The sequence below is a fragment of the Stenella coeruleoalba genome (genome assembly GCF_951394435.1).
Source record: "Stenella coeruleoalba genome assembly, chromosome: 19".
In the NCBI taxonomy this organism is placed as follows: domain Eukaryota; kingdom Metazoa; phylum Chordata; class Mammalia; order Artiodactyla; family Delphinidae; genus Stenella; species Stenella coeruleoalba.
This window is the reverse complement of record NC_137165.1, coordinates 15,439,955-15,453,577: the sequence shown is the minus strand read 5'-3', so window position 1 is coordinate 15,453,577 and position 13,623 is coordinate 15,439,955. Positions and strand designations below refer to the sequence as shown.

The 13,623-nt window shown below is 39.9% G+C and overlaps 1 protein-coding gene across 3 annotated transcripts in view; it reads right to left on the bottom strand.

Annotated features, from left to right (window-relative positions):
* The window catches only part of SSH2 (slingshot protein phosphatase 2), a 245,434-nt gene that overhangs the window by 30,099 nt on the left and 201,712 nt on the right, over window positions 1–13,623 (bottom strand). For all 3 annotated transcript variants that reach the window (XM_079904135.1, XM_079904134.1, XM_079904133.1), the window contains 3 exons: window positions 11,419–11,613; window positions 7,717–7,810; window positions 7,454–7,582 (listed from right to left, as the gene is read on the bottom strand). In XM_079904135.1, the coding sequence (XP_079760261.1) occupies window positions 7,454–7,582; window positions 7,717–7,810; window positions 11,419–11,613 (418 nt within the window). The remainder of the gene's footprint in view (window positions 1–7,453; window positions 7,583–7,716; window positions 7,811–11,418; window positions 11,614–13,623) is intronic.

The window sequence follows — 13,623 nt, the reverse complement described above, 5'->3', positions numbered from 1 at the left end:
TCTGGGCAGTAATTAGGTATGCTCCTAACTACTGGGTGTCATTGTTTCTAAAACTTTTCAGTGGTCAGATCTAGGAAATATTTCTAAAAAAATACTGAGTTTATATTTTTACCTTCAACTGAAATTAATTCAACACCACATGGTTCTTTCTTGCCTCTCCCACACTGTTTATATATCTCCTTACTCCACGGTGAGAAATTTGGTTCCCAACAACTCATTTACTCTACTTACAAAATAGTTTTAACATTATTACACCAATACCAAAACCAATAACAAAAATATTAAGTTCAAATTTTCTTTGCATTTCTTTTTTTTCCCTTATTATATCCCACTAAGGGGTACAATTAGAGTATTATGCTTAAGTTATTTGAATTAATTTCTTTCTGTGAGGTTATCAATTTGACACATATTTGGGTTCATTTGCTCCTGTTTATATTCAATTTTAGGGTGTGTTTTTTCTTCCATGTTTTCCATTTTTTTGAATATACAAGATTTTTTTTGGGGGGGGGGGGCGGTTACGCGGGCCTCTCACTGTTGTGGCCTCTCCCGTTGCGGAACACAGGCTCCGGATGCGCAGGCTCAGCGACCATGGCTCACGGGCCCAGCCGCTCCGCGGCATGTGGGATCTTCCCGGACCGGGGCACGAGCCCGTGTCCCCTGCATCGGCAGGCAGACTCTCAACCACTGCACCACCAGGGAAGCCCTATACAAGACTTTTATAATATTGAAAGTCAAAAGTTTATTAAAAAGTAAACTTGAAGTCTCACTCCCACCCCCATCTCCTCAATCCCCATGGGTAATCGTTTTTATTAGTTTGTGGCTTATTCTACCTATGTTGTATTTTGAAAAAAATATAAGCAAATATATACTTACCACTTCTGAATTACACAAAAGTACTTTACTACACATGCTTTTATTGTTCTTTGCTTTCTTCACTTTGCAATATCTCCTCAGACCCACTCCACATCACAGTGCCACTTTCCCCATAGCCTTGCCAACAAAATGTGTGGTTAAGCTTTTGAATCTTTTCCCAACTGATAGGCGTGAAATGTTATCTCGGTGTAATTTTAATTTGCATTTCTGTTTAGCGTAAAAGTGAGCAACTCTTCAATGTTTCAGGTCTATTTTCTATCTTTGAGCTATATGTTCATGTCTTTTGAAAAGGCAAACATTTAAAAATAAGAATTTATCTATTTCAGAATAATGCATTAAGTGGAATTTAGCTTTATAAGACTCAGGTTCAAGTCCCAACTCCCCCTCTGACTGGGGGACCTTGGGCAAACTGCTTAACCTCTCTGTTTTCACTTTCCTTATCTGTAAAATGAAACACTCCTCCCACCCTAGTCCTAGGAATCTAATGGATAGCTTCCCCTCAAACTACAAATATAAAGTTTCTCCCCATTCCTTTTGCCATGTAAGAATACAAAGAGAAGTCTGTGACCTGGAAGAGGGCCCTCACCCGACCATGCAGGCACACTGGTCTCAAGCCTTCCAGCCTCTCCAGAACTGTAATAAGTTTCTATTGTTTATAAGCCAACACCTCCCGCCCCTCCCTCACGTTTCTTTCATATTAAAATGGAAAACCCTCTCTCCATCCTAAATCCTCCTCTGGACACTGTCCTTTTCCTTTTCCTGAAAGGAAATCTAATACTCACTTTCTAAAATTCCTCATCTAATACTTTCTAAAATTCCTCATTTCCCATGTATCTCAACCCACAGCACTGTGGCTTCTGCCCTCATCACACTTGCTAATGACCTCTTCTAATTGTCTAATCCAGAGGTTACCTTTGTAACCTTATTCCACTGGCCTTCTATGAGTATCTATCTTGATATGGTCATCACTCCCTCCTTATGGAATTAGATCAGACTGCACAAATATCTAGCCTCATGCCTGGCACAACGAAGAGGATCAACAAATGCTTGCTGAATAAATCATCAAATGAGATAAGTAAATGAAGCACTCTGAAAACTGTCAAGTGTTATGTAAGCACTACCTTCGTATTACAAGTGATCTGTAATTTGGCCATCGAACTTGGAGATCTCAAGGATGCTATGTTGAAGTACATTTAGGAAAACTGTCAGTAAGTGACGGATGACTGATCTTTTCTACAGACCAGGGCTCACCTGACTTGCTTTAAAAAAAATATAAGAGGTTCTAAAGACTCTGTGCTCAAACTTAGAAAACTGGCTCCCATACCAAAGAAAGAGGCAAGAATTATTTTTTTAAAAAAAGGACTTTCAAGGAGACAGAAGCCAAGCAATAAGGGTTGAGCCAGGGAAATGTGACCACCTCACTCCTTAATTTAGAAATCTAAATCCTCTGCGGAATTCTGTACAGCTAGATGGAAATAACCCTGATGTGATGGTAAAAGTCCATGGTTTTCATCTACCTGTCCAGAGAAACTTCAAACTGACAATCTGAAATGACACATATCCAGAAACAAAATAAATTAAACTCATCAGCTACTGACTCAGTGAAGCCCATGTAAAGTGACTTGGGCTCTGCTTAGGGCTGTTTCAGGTTCAACCTGAAAGAACTGGAATCAACATGGTGTAATTACTTTTCTGTCCTCAATACAAATGCCATGCATATTAGCCCCCTTGGGTCCTCAACAGACTCAATCTCTTTTTTTTTTCCTCCATGCTTCTCAGGCAGTGACATAATTCCATGGGGGTTTTCGATAAGTTCTATGTAATTATGCAGAGCATATTTTAATTGTATGGAAGTGTAAAATGAAATCTTGAAACTATACTGTAATACATTTAAAAAAATTAATTTATTTATTTTTGGCTGCGTTGGGTCTTTGTTGCTATGCGTGGGCTTCCTCTAGTTGCGGCAAGTGGGGGCTACTCTGCGTTGCAGTGTGCGGGCTTCTCATTGCAGTGGCTTCTCTTGTTGTGGAGCACGGGCTCTAGGCTTCAGTAGTTGTGGTGCATGGGCTTAGTTGCTCCGCGGCATGTGGGATCTTCCCAGACCAGGGATCGAACCCATGTCCCCTGCATTGGCAGGCAGATTCCTAACCACCCCGCTCCTACAGTTTTTAAATAAGTTCACTTCCACCTTTCACTCTGGTTCACCTACACTGTACTCTGGCCCAAAGACTGAAGTGACTGATTTCTTTTAAAATGTTATCCTTAGTACATGCACCCCAGTGTTCACTGCAGCACTGTTTACAATAGCCAAGACATGGAAGCAACCTAAATGTCCATCAACAGAGGAGTGGATAAAGAAGATGTGGCATATATACAATGGAAGATTATTCAGCCATTAAAAGGATGAAATAATGCCATTTGCAGCAACATGGATGGACCTAGAGATTGTCATACTGAGTGAAGTAAGTCAGAAAGAGAAAGAGAAATATATGATATCCCTTATAAGTGGAATCTAAAAAGAAATGATACAAATGAACTCATTTACAAAACAGAAACAGACTCACAGAGGACGAACTTATGGTTTACCAGGGGGGAAGGGTGGGGGGAAAGGATAGTTAGGGAGTTTGGGATCAATATGTACGCACTGCTACATTTAAGATGGATACCCAACAAGGACCTACTATATAGCACAGGGGCCTAACTCTGCTCAAAGTTATGTAGGAATCTGGGGGAGAATGGATACATGTATATGTATGGCTGAGTTGCTTTGCTGTGCACCTGAAACTATCACAACATTGTTAATCGGCTATACTCCACCCCCACCTCCCAAAAAAAGGGGAAGAATTCTGTAAGTTCCAAATTGGGATGAAAACTAAAATTGCCTGAAGTAAAAAAAAAAAAAAAAAATGTTATCCTTAGGAAATAACCTTGTTGGGGTCCAAAAGTTCCAAGCAAAAAGAGGAGAGCACATCTATGGCAAAGAAGGACGACTGTACTGGGGGTTCTGCAAAGATCATACAACTCGAGATAATCTTCAAGGATTGGTATCCCTGTCCAAATCTTTATGATACCATACCTACAGCCTCAATGCTGTGAGTCACTTTACTGTGGCAGCCAGGCACAGGATCAATAACTTTTTCTTCTAAAAAGTTAATGCTACACATCTCCAGTTGAGGGGCAAAAATCATGAATATGAGACAATTTTTCTTTGAAACCAAAACTCTACTTTAAAAGGATGTGTAATGTCAAATCTTGAAAAAGATACAATCAGCAGTAAAATTCTGACTTCTCTCTCATTCACAAACAACATTACCGGTTGCCTGTCCAATATTACTGTGTTTCCCTAATTTAACTAAGAATGCTGCCTGCCTTTCTGCAAAGGCTCTCTGTTCACATCTAGCATTTTCTCAGCCAAATCGGACAGCCTCCAGGAGAGCTGTTGATACGAGATTTGGTTGGCAAAGGCTTCCAGCTCAGAGAAGTAGTACACTCTTAAGGGTGTGGAAGAACTGCTTTTTCTGGAAATACCTTGGCTTCCAACCAATCAATCCTGGCTTCTCGCTGCAGATTTTCTTTAAACTACGCTCTATACTTTTCTTCTGCATATCGGCTGGACACCTTTCCAAATAAACATCTCTGTGCAGTGCACTACTAAGCCGAGCATTCTTCCAAAGGGAGGGGAGAAATCCTGCTGCATCCGTTCACACAATCTGCTTGCGCTCCAGGCATGGCAGCTACGCACAAGATGAAATGACTTTGCAGAAAATTAACAACACCACTTACAGTTTGGATAAAACCTCTTTTTCTGTGTCAACTGCTGGGAAAGCCAGCAGAGCACAGACTCACTGGAGAAGAGACAGGGGTTTGGACACAGGATATGGTGGTACAAACAAAGGGAAATACAATAAGATGTTTAGACAACCTGTTCATGCACTTATTTTGTTGGATAAGAGTTAAATTCCAGGATTCTCTAGTTTGAAAGTTTTTTTCCCAAATAAGAAAAATATTCACAATGCAAAGAACATGTCCATTCTCGAGAAAACAGAATTATATCTGAAGCTGAATACATTTTCCTTTTTTTCAAAAATATGTACATAGATACATATTAAAAAAGTAAAAAAGAACTAGGAGGCAATATTATATAATGAAAGATAATAGTGCTTATCTCTCTTGGTGTTGATTAAATGTCATTTATTGTCTTCTGAAGTTGCCTAAATTTTCTATAACGAACATGAATTATTTTTGTAATAAGAGAAAAACCCAAGACAGAAGACTACACCAATAATCATGAAATAATAGGATGAATTTAGTGATACAAATACTCAAATGCATTTCTAGTTGATTAGCGACTAATCTGGGGAGAACTGGATTGTTTTTTCTGCTTAGAGTACTATTAAAATTTATTTATATGTCCTAAAATAGTACCATTTGAGGAAGGGGTAAGGAGAAGGTAGTTCTTGAGGGGGGTGGCATCAGAGACACAGGGAAGCATGTCTGAAATTAAACAAGTTAGTGACTGAATTTGATATTCATCATGTCTACCTCCTTTTAGGTATTAAGATCTAAGCTCAATGGGAAAGCAACTTCCAAGTTTATAGCTTTGGTCACTTTCAAACGAGTTATTTTTGGCTACAGGCACTTGCCCTTCATAAAAATTAGTCATGTTACGTGGAGACAGTTGGGGGCAGGGTCCATTTGAATGAGTGACTCATAAGTTTTCTATGCACAACACAAAAATTATTTCCAAGGATACAAGAGCAGGGAATACATGAACCCTCATGGAATTACACACAAAAGACAACAAAGCCAGGTGCTACACAAACGGAAAGGTCCATGACAGTTCTGCCGAATGATCTACATTGAGAAATGGCAACACACATTGGTCAAGTTAAAGTAAAGAAAAGAAGCTCCCCTCCCAGCTCACAGCTTTTCATGGGTAATTTCACAGCTAAACACCACCATGAATCACTTGACAAGCATACGTACTCCAAAGTGTCAACAAGTTAATTCAGGGCACAAGTCTTCAACGGCATGAAGTCTGACTGCTTGGTGAAATAAACTCTTATATTCAGGGTGAGATGATGCAGTTTAGTCAGTTCCTGTGCATATTTATTCCTCTTCTCTCCTGTTCCCCACCTTCTAATCACTTCACAAATGTCCTTACCAGAGAAACGAAGTGAAATTAAAACCAATCGATTTAGTTCCTTGTTACAATTTTTAGTCAAAGTATGTGGGAATTGGAAATAACAGTGAGGTTTTGGTGTTCCCCACTGACTTCAATTATCCTTGTTATCCTTGTTCCCACTACCATGTACAGATGAAAACTAGAACTCTTTAACATTTGGGAGATAAATAGGTCTTAGGATTTTAGAAGCTTTCCTAATCCATCTGTCAGATCTTGGGCTAATTAGAAGCCACTGAATGTTCAGGTACCATGAAGAACAATTTTAAATCACTGAAGATTTGGTAATCAAAAAGTAACTGAGGGGGCTTCCTTGGTGGCGCAGTGGTTGAGAGTCCGCCTGCCGATGAAGGGGACACGGGTTCATACCCTGGTCTGGGAAGATCCCACATGCCGCGGAGCGGCTGGGCCTGTGAGCCATGGCCGCTGAGCCTGCACGTCCGGAGCCTGTGCTCCGCAACGGGAGAGGCCACAACAGTGAGAGGCCCGTGTACCGCAAAAAAAAAAGTAATTGAGGGACTAAAAATGTAGCTACAAGGTTCCAAATGTTTTAGAAGTCCAATAGTCTTTGTTATAAGTAGTTTTCTGGGGGGGGCTTCCCTGGTGGCGCAGTGGGTGGGAATCTGCCTGCCAATGCAGGGGACACGGGTTCGATCCCTGGCCCGGGAAGATTCCCACATGCCGCGGAGCAACTAAGCCCGTGTGCCACAAATACTGATCCTGTGCTCTAGAGCCTGTGTTCTGCAACAAGAGAAGCCACGACAATGAGAAGCCCGCGCACCACTCGCTGCAACTAGAGAAAGCCTGCGCACAGAACAAAGACCCAACACAGCCAAAAATAAAAACAAATAAATAAATACATCTAGTAAAAAAAAAAAAATAGAAAGTAGTTTTCTGCTCTCTTCAGATATATCAGATCTTAGACCCATTTGGCAGATTTAAAAGAGTGACCTCAAAAAGGATCATTCTTTTTTGGGGATACACTGTATAAAACTACTGTGGACTGGTCTGCTTTGTGGCTCTATTATGTAGGACAGATGAGATCTTTAACAACCCATGGGCAAGAAAGGCCTGATCTGTAGCATTTGCCAATTTCCTCGGTGTAAATTTTCCCACCATAGTCAACTGATGTCACTGAGGAATTGGGAAGAGATGAGCAGAAGCACACCATTATATAACATTTCCACCATACAATAGATGTAAATAACCTTAAGAGCACAGATAATTGTAAAATGTAGTAAAATACAAGAAGTGATGAGGTTTGAGTATTTATGACCTTTGTTTTTAATGTAAGTTACATTTTATCTAAATATAATAAAATTTGATAATTACCCCCGCCTCCATGAGTTGGTATGGACTAGCCCCAGCACACCCCTTTAAAGTGGCCCTAGGACTTACCAAGAACACGTGCTCAAATATCTGTGTAGGGCTATCCATCTGACCAAGGATCACTATCATTTCATTATCTATAAATTCCTTGAATTCTCGCAAGTTGCACACCATTTGCATTTCCAATTCAGTTCGTATCTGAAACAGAGATGACATTTTGTACTAATCTCTGAAGAGTCCCTCTGGACTTTCAATCACTCACCATTTCTAGCCCCGCTCCTATTATCTTTCTACCTCTAGCTTTGGAACAATGGGGACTCAAGGTCTCTTACCTCTTTGGATGTGATATTCTCCAAATCCTTCTGCATCATAATCTCCCTTAATTTGGTTTTAATTAGCCTTTCTGTTCGCTCACGTTCAGTTGGTCTGAGAAGAGAGAAATGGTGATTTTTCTTAGGCAGGAATTTGACCAAGTTAATGAATGTGCCACCTGATCATGCTTCCAAACTGGCAGGCCTTCCCTTTGTTACCCTTAAATTTATATTCTGGAGGCACGGGAAAAAGAAAATTGTACTTTATAAAGTTTCTTTTCAGAATGTATAGAATATAAACATGTAGAGATTATTACTTGAAGAGATTGTACATGTCTAAAAGCCCATAAATATATTCACGTATACAGATCCAAGAAGGAGTAAAAGACAAATAGGCTATACTGAGTGTAATACTTTAATGGAGGACCATTTCCCATCAAGTACCCCTGAGTACCACTTGCTGAGCTAGAATACCAAGCTGGGAAGACCAGTGGTGCGACCTACTATGGAACTGGGTCTTCTGTAGCTTAAAAATGCCACCCAATGCTGACCATCTGTTGCTACGGTTCTAGAAAAATGCGAAAGAGAGAAGAGTGATTTCTGCCTTCTTCAATGAAGTAAATTCTCTTCCAAAATGGATTTTAAGGATTAGCTACCTGGAGTATTCCATCCAAAATGTTTTCTTTTTCACAAAAGCTCTCACCAATATCTCTGTGAAATTATTATCCCCATTTTACAGATAAACGAAATAAACAGCTAAAAGGTTAAATGACATGCCAACCGTCACTTTCACTGGCAGGAGACCCAGAACTCTCCGTCCAGCCTAACACTCTACCTGCAAGATTATGCTGCTTCCCTTAGTCTTCTCTCTTAAAAACAAAAATTTCCCTGGGAACCTTACTATGAAATCAAACTAGGAAGCTGATTCTCCAATTACTGGAAAGATACTGGTTCAACATAACTAGATGCTTCTCTCTAAAAGCATTATTTCATATTATGCAGAATTTGAGTGAGGCTAACAGAGAGTACTTTCTGTCTCATCTTTCCCTCCTACCAACTTGAGAAAGGTATCTGCCCTGTACTTCCTTATTTGGAGATGGAAATGGACTAAGCCTTCAGGCATCCTGCCTGCCCTTGCTGCCTACGGCCTTATCACTGGCTGCAAAAATAGCTTCAGTATAATCTCCAAAGATGGATGCTCTGACCCCACAACCTTGGGGCTCCCCACCACTCGTACTCTTAGTTTCTCACGAACCCTGCAGAGTATAGCTAACGCCTCTGCCATTTCCCTGTCAATCGGCCAAAGCATCCCTGTCTTGACTAGGATTAACATTCTTAACCATGCTCCCCACCATTTTTCCTAGACATAGCTAATGGTAGAAAGTTATACATTTCAGTCTTCTACTAAAAATAAATATTGGTAAAAAACAAATTTTAGCACCTGTGTGCATCGGTTCGATTCCCTAGTTTAGCAGACTTTCTCCCAATCCTTCACACTTGTTGGGCCAGAGTGGTTTGGAAGCAGACATACCTGGGTTTTAATCCCAGCCCTGCTACTTACTAGTGGTATGATCTTGAACAAATACCTTCCCTTTGCTGAACCTCTGTTTCCTTTTCTATAAAATGTGAACAGTAATACTATTTGCCTCACGAGGTTTTTATGAGAATTAAATGAGATACCATGTATGAAGTGCCTGGCATAACATCTGACGTACCCTGGAGGCACCACACACCTATGTTCCCTGCTCTACCTTCCCTGGATTTCAAAATATAAACTTTATTCACAGTAGAGCACTTAAGTCCATTTTGGCATACATTCTCCTCTGTAACCTCAGCATTATTTTTTAGGCTTTTCTAGTCAACTTAGGGAAGAAGAGGGAATGAAAAAGGCATTACAACACAAACATACTTTCTCCCTTGATTTCACTAGAGAAAAATCTGGAAAATACATATATACACAAAGAAAATAAAAATCACTGAAAACCCCCCTGTCATTATTAATACTCTCACCTACAGCTCTCAGTCTTTTTCTACAGACAGACATTTGTTTATTAAATATATCTTAAATTGTGGTTATATTGTACCTAGTAAGAATTAACATTTAATGAGCCTTTACCATGTGCCAGGGACTACATTTTACATTACTATTATTATTATTTTTTGCTCAGGGATACAGAGAGATTATGGGCAATTTTATTTTCTTTCCTTTTTGTGTTATAATTTCCAAATCTTCTCTAATAAAATCAGGAAAAATGAAAAGTCTGATTTAAAATGTCCATTTATGAACAAGATGAGACATCCATTTCTCCAATACCCATCAACCAGTCATAAAGCATGAAATCAATAACACTGCCCACGATTCTGAAAGCCATACATACTATCCTTATCTTTTTAGTTACTGTGGAATCTTATTTATATTTGTTTGTTTATTTATTTATTTATGGCTGTGCTGGGTCTTCGTTGCTGCGCGGGCCTTCTCTAGTTGCGGTGATTGGGGGCTACTCTTCGTTGTGGTGCGCGGGCTTCTCACTGCAGTGCCTTTTCACGGGCTCTAGGCGCACGGGCTTCAGTAGTTGTGGCTCACAAGCTCTAGAGCGCAGGCTCAGTAGTTGTGGCGAATGGGCCTAGCTGCTCCATGGCACGTGGGATCTTCCCGGACCAGGGCTTGAACCCGTGTCCCCTGCACTGGCAGGCATATTCTGAACTGCTGCGCCACCAGGGAAGCCCCAGTTACTGTGCAATCTTGAAAGGACTAGAGCTACTAGTACTAACTGGTTCTCGTACCAATAATACCCTATACAAAAAAGCCTTCACTGTTTTTTTTGACTATTCCATTCACACAATTCTTGGAAATTTCACCTTTCCTAGTAAAAAGCATTTATTATCTAAATTAAGCCTTTAAAAAAAGAATCACGAATTGTTTTGGTATCACTTTAGGAATCTGAAGGTGAAGGTTTGTAAGACCATTTAGCAAGTAGCTACTCTTCTTTCCCAGATGTAGAACACCTTGGAAGTGCAGAAAGATCAATTCAGAGCAAAATAAACATCCTGATTGATTTCCAAAGCAGGAACTAAGTGTGAAAAAATTTCCAAAATAGTCACATAAGTTTCAACACATAGACCTAAAAAGGAAATAAACATCAGCTCCACCTTAGGCTATCCAATTTGCAGTACCGCAGGGAGATTTAATAAAAATGTTACAGACCTAACAAGGCAAATGTGGGGCTGAGTAAGACAGAAATTACAATATATATTTTAAAAAATTTGAACAGAAATCAGTTAAAAATTAGCATAACAACGTAGGTATTCTAAATTGACTGGAAACATCTTGTTTTCTTAAGTATTAGCAACATCCTCTAAAAGCTTCTCTATGTCATTAATTTGCTTAGGAAATGCTTCTTTTAAGATAATGGAAGGTCAGACTTCAGCCTAACTCCTTTAAACTCAAATTTCAAATTAGTGGAATCTGAATTAATGGGATTTTATGGTATTGCAGATCTTAACTATGGAGACTCCACTGTGCCCAGGAGTGAAACTCTTCAGGCCTTTGCACACAACAGAAAGGACAGGTTTCTTTGCGAGGCAGATGTGTAGTGCAGACAATGACTAAAATCACTTGTAAGGTTAATTCCCTAGGAGGAGAGATTAGGGAGGAACATGCTGGTTCTGACCCCCAAGAATGCAACAGAGAGGACTTCCGTGATCCTCAGCAAGATGACTTACATGTCTGTGAAAAGAGCTGGAGAGTCAGGCCGGTGGGACTGCACATCCTGCATAGCATTCCATTCATTGACTGAGGATTGATCTGAGTTGATATGGCTCTCGTAATAACTCACCCAGGTGAGAAACAGGCTGCCAGGGTAGTAGTTATGCATTCTGGCGACTTCACAAGCCTTGTGTAGACTCTGTAATGCAGACCTGAAAGATATGCTGGGAAGTGAGCACTGGAGAACTGTGGGGATACCAAAAGGCCAATAATCCATGTGCTCCCCAAACTCTTCCAATTTTTAAATCCTATAGAGTTGGGCCTCTGGAGAATCTATTCCTTGGAATTCAAGAATCTCTGATTCTGATCATACTACACTATCTCTTCATAGCAATCAACTAGACATTTCTTGCTGAAAGATATGATGCATTATTAAGGCAGGGGGTAGAGGGGAGCAGGAGAACTGACAAGCTACCAGTGAAAAATAGGTCTGAGTACCAATGGAGCTCACAATCCTGTAGTTGGAACCACGCTGTGGCTACTGCCACTAGAGAAGTAAAGATCTACTTCATTTACTACACAAACATTTGTTTCTCTTGGCACAGAGTCACGTTAGAACATGTATTCCCTATGACTCTTAGAGGTTCCACAAAGATCACATAGACAGATGTTCCTAAGCCTTGAGGACAAGTCCTTTAATGCCCAGGATGTACTGATCTAATGACATCTGTCATTCTTGCTACCTTAGTCTCCTAGTCTTTTTAAACCATTTATTCATACACTTGAGCTACTTTCTAAGAACAGCTCTGGTTATACTGAGACTAATTAAATCTCTGACTCTGAACTCAGGAACTCAAGAAGGGTAAACAAAACTGAAAACTAACTTTTTGGTTATATACTTGGGAAAACTAAAGCCAGAAATGCTAGGAAGAGTTATACAAGAGCAGGCATCTTTCTATGTTTTTGTTTACTGATTTGTCTCAAGTGCCTAAAAGAATGCCTTCTTTTTTTTAAAAAAAAAAAAAGAAGAATGCCTTCTAGTTCAAAGTTGGAGCACAGTTAAAATTTGTTGAATGAAATGTCTTATTAGCTATAAACTAATGTCTCTCTCCTAAGGGAAAAGGATAGTATGCGAGTACTCTGTGGCCAATCTATATCCATCTTTTTCTTAAAAATGCCTTTTTGTTGTTTTTTTTCTTTCATAACAAATGTGATCATGCTCATTTTAGAAAATTTAGGGACCTCAGGTAAACGGCAGAAATATCCTTAATCTGACTGCCCAGAAATAACCACTGTTGGTCTCTGCAGAGATCAGCTGATCATGTTCTGCACACCATTTAACTTGTTCTTTTACTATACACCTTGCTGTCAACATCTTTCCAGGTCAATAAATATTCTTCAACTAGATAATTTTTAATGGTTGCATAATATTTAGAAACATGGATGTACCATAATTTAACTGATTCCTATTATTTTAGCCATTTAAATTGCTTTCCTTTTTATTTTTTTTTTGCGGTATGTAGGCCTCTCACTGTTGTGGCCTCTCCCGTTGCGGAGCACAGGCTCCGGACGCGCAGGCTCAGCGGCCATGGCTCACGGGCCCAGCCGCTCCGCGGCATGCGGGATCTTCCCGGACCGGGGCACAAACCCGAGTCCCCTGCATCGGCAGGTGGACTCTCAACCACTGCGCCACCAGGGAAGCCCCCTAAATTGCTTTCCATTTTTTGCTACTATTAGAACACTGACAAACATTCTTATAGTTAAAAATTTGCACACACCCTTATTACCTTAGGATAAATTCTTAGAAGCACAATTACTATGTCAAAGGGCATACAAAATGATACAGCAAGCTGGCAAATCATTCTCCAGAAAGGTTGTTCCAGTTTATTTTCCCACAAGTAAGTCTATGACAATGTTGTTCCTTAAGTCCTTGTCAACCCCATAAAATGTAAATTAAAAAATAAAATCATGACCAATTTCATGAGAAAAACATGCCAGTCCATTTTTAGTAGGGAAACAGATTTTCCCGTAAGAACAAAGTTGCAGAATCTTTTAAAATGCCTCCTTTTACTTAACGTAAGCCAAATTCTCAGAATTCTCAGCAAATTTCAGTTTCTTATACAGATTCAAAGGTAAAAGCCAGCTTAGTGCAATGTACAGGATATTCAATGCATGTTTTCTTCATCCAGGAAACACATGCTTCAAAAGCATATGCCACAAAT